This window comes from Pongo pygmaeus, chromosome 9, assembly GCF_028885625.2.
Source record: "Pongo pygmaeus isolate AG05252 chromosome 9, NHGRI_mPonPyg2-v2.0_pri, whole genome shotgun sequence".
In the NCBI taxonomy this organism is placed as follows: domain Eukaryota; kingdom Metazoa; phylum Chordata; class Mammalia; order Primates; family Hominidae; genus Pongo; species Pongo pygmaeus.
In genome coordinates this window covers 13904360-13923703 of record NC_072382.2, presented here as the reverse complement: position 1 = coordinate 13923703, position 19344 = coordinate 13904360, and the positions used below count along the sequence as shown (strand labels likewise).

General features: G+C 50.1%; 1 protein-coding gene across 1 annotated transcript; it reads left to right on the top strand.

The window, feature by feature from the left end:
* The first annotated feature begins 9015 nt into the window (after positions 1-9015).
* Positions 9016-19344, top strand: LOC129007727 (pepsin A-5-like). The gene is made up of 9 exons (XM_054438935.2): positions 9016-9431; positions 9920-10082; positions 12325-12442; positions 13308-13426; positions 14103-14302; positions 16368-16484; positions 17618-17762; positions 17864-17962; positions 19078-19344. Exons 1-9 carry the CDS (start codon positions 9376-9378, stop codon positions 19225-19227), a joined length of 1167 nt encoding a protein of 388 aa, XP_054294910.1. The 5' UTR covers positions 9016-9375; the 3' UTR covers positions 19228-19344.

Sequence of the window (19344 nt, the reverse complement as noted above, 5' to 3'; positions counted from 1 at the left end):
TGGGGATACAACGCCAGGGCAGGGATGAAAATGACCACATCCACTTGGATGGCACCCAACATAGTGACCCCAGCAGCGGACACTTCATGATGGAACCAGGAAGACAGAGGGGCTTCAGGGGGTTGTGCTGGAAGCATCATAAAAAGACCTGGGCACCAAAAATGCTGGGCTCATTGTCTTCTCATAGAAAGGACACTGAGAGCTGAGATCATACCATTGTACTCCAGCCTGGGCGACACAGAGCGACTACAGCTCAAAAAAAAAATGGGGCACTGAAGCTCTTAGTTGAGGGAGTCAACTTCTTACTTCTCCCAAAGCCAATAAGAGATCATGAGAAGGCTGGACACAGTGGCTCACGCCTGTAATCCCAGCACTTTGGGAGGCTAAGGCGGACAGGTCACCTGAGGTCAGGAGTTTGAGAACGGCCTGACCAATATGGGGAAACCCTGTCTCTATTAAAAATGCAAAAATTAGCTGGGCGTGGTGGTGCATGCCTGTACTCCCAGCTACTCAGGAGGCTGAGGCAGGAGAATCACTTGAATGTGTAAGGCAGAGGTTGCAGCGAGCTGAGATTGCACCATTGCACTCTAGCCTGGGTGACAGAGCAAGACTCCATCTCAAAAAAAAAAAAAAAAAAAATAGAGATCATGAGGAAAGGCAAGCAATCAGGAGAGTCAGGAGAGGTAGACACTAATGGTGATGTCCCTAAGTAGATAGAACAGGGCAGTGTTGTCTGCAAGACATGGACAGGAGAAGTGGAAGAAGCTGACACCCCACAGTCTTCCAGGATGATCTTGTGATTCGCTGGCTACCAAGACTAACAGTTAATCTCCCCAAGGTCCCAGGCATAAAACACCGAACTCATCTGTTTCCCCATCTGTAACCAAAGAGAATGGTGTTCCACTTCCCTGAGCAGAGGTTGTGAGACAGAGAATTAAGCATGTTCATTAGCATATATGCCCTAGAAAGGCAAAGAGAAAACGGAGCAGTTTCTCAGACTGGGCTTGGTAGACAATGTTCAATGGAAAACACAGTTTCAAAATAAGTATAGAATATGCTACATTCTAGGCCCTTCCCCAGGGTTCACCAGCTACAGTTCCCAATCAAAGGCTCTGACAAGTCCTGCTGCAAAGTCATCTGTTTCATTTTAACTCAGCTGAGCTTCATCTCAGACTCTCTCTTACTAGTAAGTCTATTACAGCCCTGGGCTCCTCGGCATGCATGCAGGGAAAATTCCCATAGCTCCTGCTTCTGGTGACAGCCAACCCAGGCTATCTGCTGAAGACACAGGCCCAAAGGCTGGAGCTGGGCTCTAGGAAGGGCGGGGGTGAGCTCCAACACCCAGTCTCCCCAGGGTCACTCTCACCCTCCCAAGCCCATTTTCCATAGCTGAATAAACTTTAGGAAACATAAATTTCATCTCATCCCTTGCTTGCTTTAAACTCTTAATGCCTTCTTGCCATTGCCGTTGGAATAAAACAGAAAATCTTTCACATAGTTCCAGGTCCTGTATGCTCCTTTCCCTCCAAACCTTCCCTGCTTCACGCTGATCCCGTTACCGTGAGCTCCGTCCACCCTGGCCTCCCACGGCCACAATAGTCCAAGTGCTTTCCCATCTCCAGACTTTGCACATGCTGTTCCCTTTGCCTGGGTTGCTTTTCCCTTTTTCTTGACTTGCTAACACCTAGCATCTGCACACGTGGCTTAAATGTCACTTCCTGGCTGGATGCAGTGACTCACGCCTATGATCCCAGCACTTTGGGAGTCCGAAGTGGGCAGATTAACTGAGGTCAGGAATTCGAGATCAGCCCAGCCAACATGGTGAAACCCCATCTGTACTAAAAAAAAAATACAACAAATTAGCTGGGCGTGGTGGCGGGCTCCTTTAATCCCAGCTACTCAGGAGGTTGAGGCAGGAGAATCGCTTGAACCCAGGAGGCAGATGTTGCAGTGAGCTGAGATTGCTCCATTGTATTCCAGCCTGGGCAACAAGAGCGAAACTCCACCTCAAAAAAAAAGTCACTTCCCTGTAAAAGTGATCAGCCCTCCCTCACCACTCTCTCAGAAAACCTGGGCCCACAGAGAGCCTTTTCCCTCATGGTACTTGGCACTACCTGTAACCATGCATTTCAGTGTTTAAGATTCACAAGGGCAGGGATGGTGATCGTTTTCATTAGGTTTGAAGCCCAAGCAGCAACAGCAGGGCTTGGCACACACTAGGAGGTCAATAAATATTTGCTGAATGAGTGATTAGAGAAGACTTTTTAAAAGGAAACATCTCAGATAGGCTGAAAATATGACAGTGGGGATATGGTTTGACAAAGGCCACATGAATAACAACAGATGGGTCAGCTGCCACCCCCACCAACATTCCATCCTGGTCATATTGTGTCATGGGATAAGCAGGTGGATTTCTCAAGTTTCTGGGAAGGAATTTCACCCTGTCCTGGCTTCTTTGCTGGATTTGTTTTTCTGACATTTCCCATGTACCTACTTTGAAGCTAGGCAGTGTGCTAGGCTTCACGGATACAGGCAGGTCTTCCTGGATCCTATCTGTTCTCCTGCGCCTGGCCCCATCCTTCCTTCCTCCCCCATCTCAACCCCAGCAGCCACAGCTCAGCCTCTCTCTCCCAGCACCTCTTCCATTCCCACCCTGGGATTCCTGAACCCAGTCAGAATCTAAAGAGGTTCCTCAACAGACAGATCATTTGACCAGAAAGCCCTGCGCCAACATATCTGATTTCATCCTCCCTATGTTGCTGCACAAGACAAGATGAATTCACAATCCTTTGCTGCAGTCTCAGGCCTCTCCTTCATGCATCTTCCTCGAAGGGCCTTGGGGGTCTAAGCACAGCTCCTTCCATCCGTTTCATTCACACTCGTCCAGGAGTGTTATTTTAATCTCACAGGTCTCCTGCCCCATCCATCCTCACCTGTCCCAAATGATCACTCCACACACTGCTGGTGGGAGTGTAAACTGGCACCACCCTAAGAAGCATGATGTGGCTGTATCTATCAAAATTAAAAATGCATATGCCGGCCGGGCCCGGTGGCTCACGTAATCCTCATACCTGTAATCCCAGCACTTTGGGAGGCCAAGGCAGATGGATCACCTAAGGTGAGGAGTTTGAGAACAGCCAGGCCAACATGGTGGAACCTCATCTCCACTAAAAATTCAAAATGAGCCGGGCGTGTTGACACGTGTCTCTAATTCCCAGCTACTTGCGACGCTGAGCCAGGAGAATCTCTTGAACCCGGGAGGTGGAGGTTGCAGTGAGCCGACATGGTGCCATTTCACTTCAGCCCGGGCGACAGAGCGAGATTCTGTCTCCAAAAAACACAAAAGAATGATAAATGTTCAAGATGATAAATATGCTAACTACTCTGATCTGATCACTAAACATTACATGTACAGAAACATCCCTATGTACCCATAAATATGTACAATTATTACATGTCAATTCAAAAGAAAAGAGCCAGGCACAGTAACTCATGGTGTAATCCCAGCACTTGGGAAGGCCAAGGCAGGAGGACTGCTTCAGGCCAAGAGTTCAAGAACAGCCTGAGCAACATAGCAAGACTTCATTTCTATCGTTTTTAATAAATAAATAAAAGGAAAAGAAAGAAGATGTGGATATAAGAGAACATTCATAAAGCACTGTTCCTAAGAACTCCACACTGGAAGCTACCCAAATGCCTATGAACTGAAAAAGAGAAAATAACGGGTATATTGATGCAGTGGAATAATACACAGCAATGAAAATGACTGAGTAACAACTCCACACGACGTCATTTGTGGATGCCTCTCCTAAACATGATATTGAGCAAAGAAGCGCAATGCAAACTAAAGTGCTTGTTATTTGGTACTATTTAGCAAAAGTAGAAAAACAGGTGAAATGAATCTTTGCTGTTTGGAAATCAGAGTACTGATACGCTTGGTTTGGCACTAGGATAGTGACTGTGAAGAGCCCGCGGTGGGGTCCGGGGGTACCTGACATGCCCTTTTGCTGGGTCTGGGTTGTGGTTACATGTGTGTGCTTGGTTTGTGAAAATTCACCAAGCTGTTTCTTATGATATGCACCTTTCTGTGTGCATACCATATTTTGAGAAAAGTTTTAAAACGATAATGTAGATTTATAAAAATCACTTCTAAAATACAGGACCACGATTTTTCTTTCAAAAGCGGGTTCAGGTTGCAGATCGAGTAGCACAGAAGAAGTGAGCTGGGCCCATCAAAGCGGGTTGCTTGCAAAACAACATGTGCCATATCTTGTGGTCCTATACTTGTAAGTAAATCAATACATTCCTTTACTATGGCAATGGTGCTTAGTTCTGGGTAGTTGGGTTCTAAGTCATTTTTAGAATTGTATTTACTTATAAATAATCTACAGTGATCATGTATTACTTCTATAATTGAGCCAAAAAAGTTATCATAAATTTGACTTTTAAAACCTGCACGCATCTCTGGAGAAGCAGCCCAGTTCTGGGACTGGGGAGTGGAAAACACAATGTTCTCTTTGGCGTACGAAGATCATGTCCCCGGGGTGAGACCTTGATTGAAAGCTGCTAGGGGACCAGCCGCCCCAATGCCTATCACACCAGCTTGATAACACTTATCATGCTTAAGTGCTCCATCTCAGCCTTGCTATGATTGGGTTCCTTAGATCTCATTCCATTGCTTGAGTTGATTGGTTCATGGAACATTTCTGAACACCTGTGCCATTGGCAAGGGCTGCCCTGCATCGGAGACACTGCTACCAGTGCCCCTGAAAGCCAGGCACTACCATACTGAGTGCCAGGCAGGGCTAATGGCAAAGCAAACGTTGTTGTCTAATCTTTCTGCTGGGCCAGTCTGGTACAATGAGATAATGTGGCTTCCTTGCTGGCAGCCACGGATCAGCCCTGGCTGAAAATCAGATCTCATGGGAGCACGTGGTTGCAGAATCAGGATTCCCGTTTCCATCCCAAGGGTTCCTCTAGTAAAGAGGGCTACGTGCAATGGCTTCTCCAAGTGCCCCTGGGATGGAGGCTGCAGCCTTCATGGAATGTTCACGTCACACACTAACCCATGAACAGAAATCAGGTGGATGTACATGGTCACATAGTCTGGCCAGGGACCAGAGCCTCCTGAGACCCAGATTCAGGTCCCATCTGTGTCATTACTTAGTTATGCGAACCTGCACTGATCACTTAACCCCTCTGAGCTACATCAGTTGGGAAAAAGTGGGGGTTATAGTATAATAATTCTTTTTTAAAATAACTCAAAGCATTCAGAAAAGCACAAATAGGCACACAAATGTAAGCACTGCTATGTTGAGTGAGGCTGCAGATGACCTGACCAACAATGTCACCTTCTCCCTTTTCAGATCACTCACATTGCCTCAGCAGAAAACCATCTAGCACAGCACTGAAATGGTCCCAAAAGAGGGAAGAGCAAGAGGCAATCAGGTGGACATTTTTCGAGTTATCAACGAGGTTTCCAGTCCTGTTTTCTATTGCTGATGACAAGTTAACACACATTGAACTTACAACAACTCACATTGACTATCTCACAGTTTCTGTGGGTCAGGAATCCAGGCTCGGTTCAGCTGAGGCCTCTGTCAGTCAGGGATGCCAGCCTGGTCTGTGGTCTCATCTGAGGCTCAACTGGAGAAGGATGTGCTTCCATGCTCACATGCTTGCTGACAGGATTCAGTTACTTGCAGATTGTCACACTGAAGGCCTGAGTTCCTTCTTGGCTGTCAGCTGGAGGCCACCCTTTGTTCCTTCCCCTTGGGCCTCTTTATAAGGCAGCTTTCTTTATCACAGCCAGCAAGGGGAAGAGTCTATACAGAGAATGTGCTAGCAAGACACAAGCTATGGGCCTGTATAATGTCATCACAAAAGCGACATCCCATCTACTTTGCTGTATCCTCTTGGTTAGAAGCAAGTCCTGCCTACACAAAAGGGGAGGGGATTATACAGGGGTGTGAACACCAGCAGCATGAATAATTGGGGGCCATCCTAGAGTCTCTCTGCCATACCCCTGAATTGGTGTCAGCAAGCATGCCAGCATCCCTCAGGGTGCTAAAATCTCTAATGTGGAGAAACATCATCATCTTCACCAATCCGAGAGCTTCCCCTCAATGTGATCCTAATATCCATCCAGGCGGAAAGAAAGAGCCCCTTCCACACCAGTTTTCCCTTCAACTGAACACAAATGCGCCAAAGGCACGGCCTAGTCCTACCATGCTCAGGGATGTACCCTCAGCAGCTACAGCATCCCTGCACGGTACACAGCAAGTGCACAATAAGGCATTTGAATGAATGTGTAAAGGGGCTTGCAGGTTTCTGCCTGGGGAATCTTCCTTCTGCTTCCCAAATATACTTCTCCTCTACTCAAAATTCCCATGTGGGCCCCAGACAAGCTGTGCCCCCAAAATCAGTGCCTATCCTTGGGCTCCAAGCTCCCTCCCTTCCATCTGCTGGCAGCCTTGAGTGAGGGGATTCCATCTGGTGCCCCCAGAACTTAGGCAGCATCTTCAGGACCATCAGGTTCTTCACATGAGTGCTAGGATCAACCCATACTTAGGTGATGGATACTCCAAATACCCTGACTTCATCATTACTCTTTCTATGCATGTAACAGAATATCACATGTACCCAAAAATATGTAAAATATTATATATCCATAAAGAGAGAGAGGGCCAGGTGCAGTGTGCTTCACCTTAATCCCAGCACTTTGAGAAGCTGAGGGAGGAAGATCGCTTGAGCCCAGGAGTTCCAAACCAGCCTGAGCCACATAGTGAAGCCCTGTCTCTACAGAAAATACAAGTTAGCTGGGTGTAGCGGCTCATGCCTTTCGTCCCAGCTACTCGGAGCCTGAGGCCAGAGGACCGATTGAGCGTGGGAGGTTGAGGCTGCAGTAAGCCATGATCACGCCACTACACTCCATCCTGAGTGACAGAATAAGACCCTGTCAAAAAAGGGAGAGAGAGAGAGAGAGGCTTGAGAGGGAGGAAAGAGACAGGAAAAGAAGGAGGCACCAGAAGACGTGAACGTGGAAAATACAAGGGCTAGTCATACTGGAGTGAGATTCACAGTTAAAAAAAAGAAAAGAAAAGAAAAGAAAATGGGCCCAGGATACACATCTGGGGCACAAAGATGTCAACTAACAGGGGAGTCTGAAATGTCAATGTGTTTTCTACTAACCACCACTGTCCCTGAACTTATCCACACTGCCCACTCCTGAATACTCACCTGGAGGCACTGGGGGAAACTTGGAGCTGTTTTAGAACCTGTGGCTCTCACGGCTGGACAGTCTGAGGATGCCTCATGGGATGTGATTTCAGAACGAGACCCTGAGACAGGGCTTCCTATCCACATCATGACCTCCCCCCTCCCCTGTCTTCCTCCCCAGCAATTTCTGCATCAGAGTTTTCACTCTACTTTGTGCACTGAATCAAAGCTCACAAAGTGGAGGATCCATTGGGTTGGTAAGCATCCTCTTTCTTTGTTGTTTGTTTGTTTGTTTGTGACAGAGTCTAGCTCTGTCGCCCAGGCTGGAGTGCAGTGGCAAGATCTCGGCTCATTGCAACTGTGTCCCGAATTGGTTCCTTCCGGTGGGTTCTTGGTCTCGCTGATTTCAAGAATGAAGCCGCGGACCCTTGCAGTGAGTGTTACAGTTCTTCAAGATGGTGTGTCCGGAGTTTGTTCCTTCAGATGTTCAGATGTGTCCAGAGTTTCTTCCTTCTGGTGGGTTCGTGGTCTTGTTGGCTTCAGGAGTGAAGCTGCAGACCTTCGTGGTGAGTGCAAAGGCTGGTGCATACTGGTGCATTTACAAACGCTTCAGCTAGACACAGAGTGCTGATTGGTGCATTTACAAGCCTTTAGCTAGACACAGACTGCTGGTTGGTGCATTTACAATCCTTTAGCTAGACACAAAAGTTCTCCAAGTCCCTAATCGACTCAGAAACCCAGACGGCTTCACCTCTCACAACCTCTGCCTCCTGGGTTCAAGCGATTCTCCTGCCTTAGCCTCCCCAGTAGCTGGGATTACAGGCGCCCACCACCATGCCCAGCTAACTTTTCTACTTTTAGTAGAGATGGGGTTTCACTGTGCTGGCCAGGCTGGTCTTAAACTCCCAACCTCAGGTGATTCACCTTCCTCACCCTCCCAAAGTACTGGGATTACAAGCGTGAGCCACAGCACCCAGCCAAGCATCCTCTTTCTAAGTCACTCACCCACGACTATGAATTGTTTGCCCAGATTGCTTCACTCCATTGTAGCTGATTTCAACTCAGTTGTAAGCCTGGAGCACCTGGAGAAATCAGACCCAGGTGGGATCTCTAAGGTGGAGAGGGTGGGAAAGGAGCAAAAGAAAGAGAAGGGGTGCAGAAAGGGAGGGACACAGATTCCAAAGACATACCTGGCCTGTCTGAAGTTTACCTCCTCCAGGAAGGGAAGGCAGCATTCTCCCGGTGCTCTCTCCCTCCTCCCCCGTGTACCCAGACTCAGCCCAGTTACACCAAAAGCAAACTGCAAGTCCCATAGGCTAGTCAGACGCCCAACAACCCCACACAATGACATTTATGTGGGGAATTGTGTCCTGAGTCCCAAACGACCGACCCCCCATGTGCTGTGGATAAGCAGTGACCACAACCAGTACCACCTATGACTGAGTCGGGGGCTGCTCTCTAAGAACCCCAGCTGCATGCCCACTGGGACAAATCAGGCCACCTGGGGCTCCTTCACATCTGTCCAGTGGTGTGTGAAACGCACTTTTAACCAACTTTGTCGAAATGCTCAGCCTGTAAAGTTTTAACACAGGCCCTTGTCGATGCTTCAGAAATAAGCCTGTGGCAGCGCGAGAGAGCAAAACTCCGTCAGGAAAGAAAGGAAAGAAAGGAAAGGAAGAAAGAAAGAGAGAAAGAGAGAGAGAGAGAAGAGAGAGAGAGAGAAAGAGAGAAAGAAAAAGAAAGAAAGAGAAGGAAAGGAAGGAAAGAAAAGAAAGGAAACAAAGGAAAAGAAAACAAATAAGCCTCAAGGTCATTGCTTAGAAAGAAAAAGAAAGAAAAAGAAAAGAAAAGAAAAGAAAAAAGCCTCCAGGTCATTGCTCCTCTCTCTCTCTCTGCGGGTCCACCCCCATGGCACCCTTCCCCCTCCCCATGGCACAAGGTTACAATGGAAAGTGCCTCAGCTGGAAAGGTCTCAGAATGTGGCTCAGGGCAGAGACAATCTTATCAGGAGCTTTTCTGTTTGGGATCAAGGGAACCGGTGACCTTCCGAGGCCGATAAGGTGGGACCCAAGCTGTATATAAGGGGCAGCTCATGCTGCTGCTCTGCACCTTCCTCCCGTCTTGCCTTCTCCCTCGAGTTGGGATCCGGGAACAACCATGAAGTGGCTGCTGCTGCTGGGTCTGGTGGCGCTCTCTGAGTGCATCATGTACAAGTGAGTCCGGGTGGCGTGGGAGTGAAGATGCTGCCTCTCACATCACCTTTCTTTCCTCCCGTGTCTTCCTTCTTCCCTTTTTTCTCTCTCTCTCTCTTTGGCTGTCTCCATCCCCGTTTTCTGCCTCTCTCTCTGCCCTTTTGGGAGGCAGCCCTGCAGACATGGTTAAAACTCGGGCCCAGCCTGAATCTGGTTCCCAGCTCCAGCCCTAGTCAGCTTAACTTCTTTGCATTATTGTGCAGAAGTGGGAGCTTCTCCCTTCCTTCCATCTTCGTCTCTTAGATCAGCTGGTTAAGAGTCCAGCCTGGGTTTGGTTCCCAGCTCCACCACTAGTCAGCTTAACTTCTTTGCATTACTGGGCAGAAGTGGGGGCGTCTCCCTTCCTTCCTTCTTCCTCTTTTAGACCAGCTTCCCTTCCCTTCTGGGGCTGCCACAGCACCCGCTGTGCAGAATCCTTGCCTAATTCCTCTTCCTTCTCCAAACCACAGGGTCCCCCTCATCAGAAAGAAGTCCTTGAGGCGCACCCTGTCCGAGCGTGGCCTGCTGAAGGACTTCCTGAAGAAGCACAACCTCAACCCAGCCAGCAAGTACTTCCCCCAGGGGAAGGCTCCCACCCTGTTACACGAACAGCCCCTGGAGAACTACCTGGATGTGAGTGTGTGGGCAAGTGGTGGGGCCAGCTCTGAGGACTTGGCCAGTAGGAAAGAGGGTGTCCCAGGGGTCTTGGAGGACGGGCCGGGGCCCTGAGGCTCCAGGCAGTGACCCAGGTTCTGCCCCCTAGATGTCAGTGTCCCAGGGCAGGCAGGAAAGCTCACAGTCAAAGCTGTTGTTCTTTTGTTCATTCATTCATTCGTTCACTCCTTCATGCAATGTTAATTTCTTCTGAGCGCCTCCTTATATGTCAGGGCCTGTGCTGGGCTCAGGGAGAAACAGCGGTGACCAAACTCATAGCCTAGGAGACAAACACAGTAATCAAGGAATCTCGCAAACCAATGAAAAGAACAGGCAGCAGGAGGACTACAGAGTGAAGGTGTCACACTGCGAGAGTCTGCCACTTGGGCAGGGAGCCTCCCTGGAGCCATGCAGGAAGAGCGGGAGTTTCCAAGAGAACAAGACAGAACTCCGCAGAGCCTGATCCCTTGTGCCAAACCCTGTAGCAGGCAGGAGCACAGTGCGTTTGAAGCGGAGCTCAGAGGGAGGGAAGAAGGGTGCTGCAGACTGCGGTCCGAGGAGCCAAGGGGTGGACGCAAAGAGGCTCCACCCTAACTGCCTCTGATTTATCTTAAACAGATCAGATCTGAGTTTCAGAAAGATCACCCTGACTTTCTTATTTGAGACCTGATAGCAAACACCCTGCCCTCCCGCAGATATTGTATGTCCCCTCTGTGACTGGCACAGGGCACAAAGCAGTGATGCCCGTGGTTCAGAGACTGGCCTCTGCCATCCAGCAGACCTGGTGCAAATGTGGGTCCTAGTGCCTCTAAGCCACAGGACCTTGGACAAGTCATTTAAATACTCTGAGCCTGTTTCTTGGTCTGGAAAACAGAACCACTAATATCTAGCATCAGAGGTTGTTGCCAGGAATTAACACAATCATGTTTTCTGGAGTGCTTAGCATGGGGTCTGGCAGGCCCTTGGTAAGAGGCTTAGTTAGCGCATTTATTTGGTTCACAAATATTTAACAAACATTGGCACCTCTCTATGTGCCAGAGGCTATGCAAGTTGCCAAAATGATGGTGAATAACCAAAGTTACTGAAACTTATACTCTAAAGGGGATGACAAATAAACAAGCGTGTAAGATAATTTCAGGTAATGATGAGGGCCATGACTAATTAATTAATTGGACTATGGGGAAAAAGAAGATAGAGAGGGGGCAAATTTAGATAAAGTGGTCACGGAAGGCCTGTTGACAGAGGGGACATTTGACTAGAGATCTGAATGATTGATTTTGGAAAAAAGGATCAGCCAAGGAAAGATCTAGAATAAGCATTTTCCTAGCGCAAGGAATAGCCAGTGCAAAGGCCCTAGGGCAGGAGTGACTGGTCATCGCCAAAGAACAGCAAGCAGACCAGTGTGGCGGGAACAGAGCCGGCAAGGGGGGAAAGTGCTGCCACTGAGAAGAAAAATACTGGTAGATTGGCAGAGGCAGGTGGATCACTTGAGGTCAGGAGTTCGAGACCAGACTGGCAACATGGTGAAACACTGTCTCTACCAAAAATACAAAAATTAGCCGGGCGTGATGGCACACACCTGTAATCTCAGCTACTTGGGAGGCTGAGGCAAGAGAATCACTGGAACCCAGGATGCAGAGGCTGCAGTGAGCTGAGACTGCGCCACTGCACTCCAGCCTGGACGACAGAGCGAGACTTACCTCAAAAAAAAAAAAAGAATAAAAATACTGGCAAAGCCCTTTCTTGCAACCTGCTGTACACATCTAGATATAGAAATCAGGAAACTGCACACGTTTCCATCTTTAAGGGGCTTGCTTAGCTTCTGATAAACAATTTAAGGCACAAGCACTTAAGATGTCACTTGCCCGGTGCTAGAAGTTTCCACCCCCATCCTCTGAGAATATACGCTGTAAGGATGGGAAGACTGTGACAGACAAAACAACAGCTGAAGAGGGAACAGCAGATTGTTAGGTGCTTGTGGTGCTTAACAGAGAGCAGAGGGTAAATTGGGGGAGCAATCAGGGAAGACTTCAAGGAAGAAGGGACGCCACGGCTGGGCTTTGAAGGATGAAGGCAGTGTCTGGGAAGAGAAAGTCAAGAACCGTGAGGAACAAAGGAAAAGGTGGAGAGGCGGACTGAGGAGATGACCCAGAGACAGCCCCTAGGGAGGCCTCAAAACAGAGTCCCCGGTCCATGAACTGCCCTGTCCTCGCCTCCGCAGGTGGAGTACTTCGGCTCTATCGGCATCGGAACTCCTGCCCAGGATTTCACCGTCGTCTTTGACACCGGCTCCTCCAACCTGTGGGTGCCCTCAGTCTACTGCTACAGTCTCGCCTGCAGTAAGTGCCCAGCCCGCCCTACCCCACTCTCTTGCTTCCCAGCACCAGCCAACCCTGGGGAACCCTGAACACCCGCGGGCTTCAGACAGCTCCCACCTCAAGCCTGCTGGAGCCACTCAACAGGCATTTATTGAGCACCTACTACCTGCCAAGCACTGGGCTCAGGGGGTAAAGGGATGAGTGATATGATCCCCGCGGTCAAAGACTACACAGTCCGAGGGCAGAGAGAAGCTCTCCTAAATAACCACAGCCTGGGAGAGGAAGTATGGGGGGCCCAAAGCAAGACAGGGCCAAAGGGCTGTAGAAGAGCCCACCAGGAAAGAGTCCAGTGCGTGTGAGAAAATGGCTTCAAAGCCTGGCTAGAATATGCCGGAGGTCAGTGCTGACCTTGCTTAAAAAAAAAAAAAAAATCATTGGTTTGCTAATGAAAGAGAGTTTGTCTTTGGAAGTCACGAACAATGTGTGTTGCAGGTTCCTTCCTCTTCTAGTGTTTTCACCTGAGTTTTAATGAAGATGAGGTGTCTGTGGCATCATCCACATCATAACGCGAGCACTGGCCGGGGGCTAGACGGTGAAAGTGCTCGTCACTGGGCAGCCACGGGCCTGCCCCGCTCAATGTTGGCCCAGGGGTTCCCCGGGAGGCCCTTGGGGTTGGCTGGGGACCTGCCATCAGTGAATGCTCCCAGTAGTTCAATGAGACAGGACAGGACCTGGGGTCTCTTGGGCTCCAAGAGTCTAGGGGGAAAGATCACTGCTCACCTCCAGAGCCCATCCCAGGGCCAGGACACCCCATCCCAGGAAGACATCCCAGCCCATGACCTTCACCCAGCTCTCAGAGAATAACAATCACCGCTTGTCCTTGCAGTGGATCACAACCTCTTCAACCCTCAGGATTCCTCCACCTACAAGTCCACCAGCGAGACAGTCTCCATCACCTACGGCACCGGCAGCATGACAGGCATCCTCGGATATGACACTGTCAAGGTGGGCACCTGCAGGCTGCCGCTGCATCTCCCCATCAGGCACCCCCAAAATAAGCTTATTCCAGCAAGACGGGTCTTGGTGATCACAAATGTAACCTGATTGGGGGTGCAGGGTGGGGGAGAAGCAGCAGAGATGTCACAGACATTGCTAGCTCGGGTGGCAGTCAGTAAAAGGGTGGGGTGCCGGGAGCCATAACCCAACCTCAGCTCCACCCAAGCGGAATGTTGTGGAGTGTGGGGAGAGTCAGTAAAGTCTCAATTCTCTACTGGCACCTCCTCTTCTTCCTTCTTGTCCCGACATGCAACATCCCAAACTCACAAAATTTCCACAAGCCCTCCCTGTTACTTGCGGGGCATGGCAGGGGTCAGACGCCTGGGGTCTGGGGTCTGCTTTGCATTTGTTCATCAGAAACACAAACACCCAGTGACCATCTGTTCTCCAGCAAAATCTCACCCTGAGTCATAGACTGTGGCCATCTGGAGAGCAACTGCCACGGTTACCTCCAGCAGAGGAATGAGCATTCCAGGAGACAGTCCCTCTCCCGTCCTTCCGGGCTGATACCCTGGAAGCCAAGTCCTGCATGAGATGAACCAGGGTGGCTCTGGGCCTCAGGCTGGCACCCAGAGCTCAGTGAACATGACCTGATGGTGAACATCATCTCGGTTTCCCCACCCAGGTTGGAGGCATCTCTGACACCAACCAGATCTTCGGCCTGAGCGAGAGCGAACCCGGCTCCTTCCTGTTTTTCGCTCCCTTCGACGGCATCCTGGGGCTGGCCTACCCCAGCATTTCCTCCTCCGGGGCCACACCTGTCTTTGACAACATCTGGAACCAGGGCCTGGTTTCTCAGGACCTCTTCTCTGTCTACCTGAGCGCGTAAGTTGAGTGGAGAGGGGCCTCCTCCCAGCTCCCCCTCCAGACGTCACAGTGTTCCGGCCCAGCAGGAGCTGTCCAAGGCTGGCTGCGATGGAGAGGGTCTTGGGAAGCAAGGGATTTGAAAGTCAATGTCTGAGGCTGGAGAAGTGTGTCTTTGGAGAGTAATAGTGCCAAGTCTATCTCCGACGGGCCATGTGCACTCCATCTTATTTTACCAGCATCTTTGTCCCCTTGATGTGCACAACTCAAATGTCATCACCCATTTGCCCCTCAGTGCCAGTTCCCTCATCCTTGGCCCCCAAAGATACCATTTAAAGTGAATACACTTAGCCAGGCATGGCGGCTCATGCCTGTAATCCCAGCACTTTGGGAGTCTGTGGCGGGAGGTTCAAGACCAGCCTGGCCAACATGGTGAAACCCCGTTTCTACTAAAAAGTACAAAAATTAGCCAGGCAGGGTGGCAGGTGCCTGTACTGCCAGCTACTCCGGAGGCTGAGGCAGGGAGAATCACTTGAGCCTGGGAGGCGGAGGTTGCAGTGAACAAAGATTGCACCACTGCATCCTAGCCTGGGCAACAGAGTGAGACTCCATCTCAATAAATAAATAAATAAATAAACAAATAAAATAAAGTGAATACACTTAGACCAAAATTCCATAGCACAAAAATGAAAAGATTTGATCAAGACATATCATGAATGATGACATTTTTCAATCATGAAAGCAAGTTTCTTTTATGATTTAATAAAATCTACGTTCCATTTGTGACCATGGGCTAATTCTAGGAATGAACAAAGAATAAATGAACAAACAAACAAATGAACAAAGAATAAATCAAATGTCAGTTTGGGCTGAGTAGAGTGTTATGCAAGAATACCTGAGGGCATCCTCCAGTTTCTTAAGACATTCAGCTTTCCTCTAACACTCACGTACGTCGTCCTCTCTTGAAAGGGTTCGCCGTCATTCATGTGTTTCCTCGGTTGGTAACCACACGTCTAGCTCCTCACTATATTGCATTGCACTGGGAGATGTTCACAGCAAAGGTGGGGTGGGTACTGTGAGTGGAGTCAAGTTTTAGAAATGGCCAGTGCTCGGATGATTAATTTCTTTTTTTTTTTTTTTGTGATGGAGTCTCACTCTGTCGCCCAGGCTGGAGTACAGTGGCGCTATCTCGCCTCACTGCAAGCTCCGCCTCCCGGGTTCATGCCATTCTCCTGCCTCAACCTCCCAAGTAGCTGGGACTATAGGGGTTCGCCACCATGCCCAGCTAATTTTTTGTATTTTTAGTAGAGACAGGGTTTCATGGTGTTAGCCAGGATGGTCTCGATCTCCTGAACTCGTGATCCACCCGCCTCGGCCCCCCAAAGTGCTGGGATGTTCGAGGTGGCTCTGAAACATCATCTGCCTTTATGAGCACTTAAATATTTCATGTGGGGCCATTGTATCTTCCCAGCCAGATCCGAGTTTCTCAATCTGGGCACTGTTAACATTTCAGACCAGCATAAGTCCTTGCCGCCGGGGACTGTCCCGTGCATAGTAGGATGTTTGGCAGCATCCCCAGCCTCCACCCATGAGATGCCGGCAGCATCCCCTACCCCCACCCAATCATGACAATCCAAAATGTCTCCAGACAGTCCCCTGGGGGCAAAACTGCTTCCACCTAAGAACCAGTGGCCTCCACCATCAAGTCCTTAAGAGCCGACACTGTCACGCACTCACTTCCCTGGGGTCCCCATGGCAACTAAAGTGGGTACCACGATGGAAACCATACACTCAACCTATAAGGCCTGTGTTCTTCCAAACGTAGTTCCACCACTCCCCTGCCGTGTGACCTTGGGCAGGTGGCCTCACCTCCCTCAGGCTCAGTGTCCTCATGGTAAGTGGAAATAACAATGACAGTGCCCACTGCATGGGCCCTGGCCTAAGAGGAAAACAAACCACATTGGTCACACCCCCAGGACAGCCCTGGAAAGTGCCCAATCAAGGGTAGCTCTCACGAGGCAACAGCAGATGGTCACACAAATGGACGAACAAAAAAATTCGTGTCTTCTCCCCTCACTTTCCATAGCGATGACAAGAGTGGCAGCGTGGTGATATTTGGTGGCATTGACTCTTCTTACTACACTGGAAGTCTGAACTGGGTGCCTGTTACTGTCGAGGGTTACTGGCAGATCACCGTGGACAGGTGAGACTGCCATGGATGGGCAGCATCCAGGCCTGGGCCCCAGATCCCATTTCCTTATGGATTCATAGCTAACAAGCTTTCCAGAATCCCCCCAGGAACAGCTGGCAAAGGGGAACACACTCCAGGGGGAAGGTGGAAGTTGGCCAACACCGAGACCCCTAGAAATACACCTCCCTGCAGGAGGAGGAGGGAAGAGCTGTCTGGGAAGCCGAGACTCTGCAAGGGTGAGATAGCCACTGTCCTCCTAGTCACGGAGGCAGGACCATCCACCAGCATCCCTGGGGAGAGCTGGGGGACCCACCTGTCCACACGTCTCACAATTTAAGGGGCCTGTGAACCAGCACACACTCCTGCCACTCGAGGAAACATGTCACTTTCAGTCTAGAAGTGGGCCAAAATGGCTAAGAAATTGTCTCAAGTCACTTCGTTCCACCCTCCCCTTCAGGGCCTCCCCGGTCTCCCTTGCAGCTTCATTTCTGCGCTGTTCTTCTCCCAGCTGGCCTGCTAGGGTGCCCAGTTGTGTGGGTTTTCCCAAGAATGAACAATTTCCCAGGACAGAGACTTTCGGTACTAAAACTGGGACCAGCCCAGGCAAACCAGGACACACGGATCACCTCATGTCTGTCCAGCCATGCTAGAATTTCACCAGTTCCTCCAACACCTGCCCCAGCCCTCTGGTCTCTGTCCCTCGCCGCGTACCGTCCCCTGATGATGTCCTCCTTCTCTGTTCACCTGCCTGGCATCCCTGGGTGTCTGCTCACCTGGCTTCTCCCCTTCATCTTCTCTCACCCTGGACCCTGTTTTTGTTCCCTGCCGCATGCCTGGCTGATCATCTTGCCTTCTGCCAACATAACTTATCTTGCCAGCTAGGCCGGGAGCTCCCTGCAGCCTAGAACTGTGAGGCTGTCTTGTTTAGCTTGGCGTTTCCCATGCCTGGCAGAGAGTAGGCACTCGCGAAATATTTGTAGGGTAAATGAATGCGGGATGAATGAGGGCGTGAACGAGAGGAACAGAAATTTCACGTATTGGCCAATGGATGGGTGGGGAAGAATGTCTGGGTTCACCTCCTGGTTCCTCCTTGGAGAGAAGTACCCCTGAGGGCTCAGGGACCTTAACTTGCTTCTTACCCTCAGCATCACCATGAACGGAAAGACCATCGCCTGTGCTGAGGGCTGCCAGGCCATTGTTGACACTGGCACCTCTCTGCTGACCGGCCCAACCAGCCCCATTGCCAACATCCAGAGCGACATCGGAGCCAGCGAGAACTCAGACGGCGACGTGAGTCCAGCCCCGACTGCTCTGTTCTACACTCGAGTAGTGGGTGTGCCAGGCAGAAGGGACGAAAACCCTTCTAACTTTTCCACCCTCACTCTTTCCAGATGGTGGTCAGCTGCTCAGCCATCAGCAGCCTGCCCGACATCGTCTTCACCATCAATGGAGTCCAGTACCCCCTGCCACCCAGTGCCTACATCCTGAAGGTGAGGAGGCTCTGGACCAACCACTAGAGGGGTTCACACAGAATGTGGCCACACAGTCCCCCTCTGCAGAGGGAAAGTGTACTTCCACGAGCTGAAGCCAACAGGCAGAGGCAGACGAACATCTGCCCTAGACAGCCTCCAGAGAAAAAGAATATATTAAAAACAAATGCAGGAATAAGAACTCGGATACAGCCCCCTAAGGGAACAAGTGAAGCAAAGGTTAATGGAGTGAAAAGAGGATTCTATTTGGACCCCTGGGTCCAAGTCCTGGGTCTGAATCACTAGCCCATTGATTCTGAGCAAGCTACAACTCATCTCACCCTGTTTACTCACCCGAAAAATAGAGATGGCAGCTTTCCCCACCTTCAGAGTGTAGTTAGGTTAACCAAGTGAGACTGATCACATCAGACCTACCAAGGGTTGGGCAAAAGGAAATCCTAATTTCCATAGGCTGGGGCTTCCCACACTTCTACCATCTCTATCAAGTAGCAAATCTTCAGCTATACGAGCCACAAGAAACCTCTTTCCCTTCTGTTATTATAACGTCAGGTGGAAAATTAATTTTGCCAGTCGACTCATGTTACTCAACAAGAAGCATTGATGCCTGGGCTCCCCCACTGATTCTGATTACATTAGGAGAGGGAAAGGCCTGAGCAATGGGATGGGGCTGCGGGGGTTCAAAGCTCCCCAGGTGATGTGCAGACAAGGTCGAAGCACAGTGACTTACTGAGGCAAGAGGGCTAAGAGTTCATCCGCTTTGCCCCTGACCGGATCAGAATAATAATGAGAAAAGGCTGTGGCAGCAGGGTTTTCAAACTCCTTCCTAGCAGCTGAATTCTCCCTAAGCCCCTTAGCACCGATGCTGATGTCAGGGTTCCTGTGCCTGCCAGAAACACCAGATAATGGCCAGTAATGCATAGAAACCAGTCGTTCAGTGGACAGCTTCTACAGGCTGACTCCAGGCCAAGAACAGCCAAGTCCCTGGACACTGAGCCAGGAAGCTCCTCCTTGCACGTGCCTTGCAGCTGGACCAGGGCGCCCTGGATGCTTATCACCCAGCGCCTATCACTACTGAATCGGTGTCGCAGCTCCACTTTTATTCTCCTTTTCTCCAGAGCGAGGGGAGCTGCATCAGTGGCTTCCAGGGCATGAACGTCCCCACCGAATCTGGAGAGCTTTGGATCCTGGGTGATGTCTTCATCCGCCAGTACTTTACTGTCTTCGACAGGGCAAACAACCAGGTCGGCCTGGCTCCCGTGGCTTAAGCCTAAGTCTTTCCAGCCACCTCCCGGGAAGATCTGGCCTCCGTCCTGTGCCCACTTTAGATGTATCTAATTCTCCTGACTGTTCTTCCCAGGGGAATGTGGAGGTCTTGGCCCTGT

Excerpts from the sequence above, each read along its gene's own strand:
- LOC129007727 (XM_054438935.2), top strand. The coding sequence starts at position 9,376 with ATGAAGTGGCTGCTGCTGCTGGGTCTGGTGGCGCTCTCTGAGTGCATC. Across the intron at positions 12,443-13,307 it reads CTGCTACAGTCTCGCCTGCA|TGGATCACAACCTCTTCAAC; the intron begins GTAAGTGCCCAG and ends TTGTCCTTGCAG. Across the intron at positions 16,485-17,617 it reads TGGCAGATCACCGTGGACAG|CATCACCATGAACGGAAAGA; the intron begins GTGAGACTGCCA and ends TCTTACCCTCAG.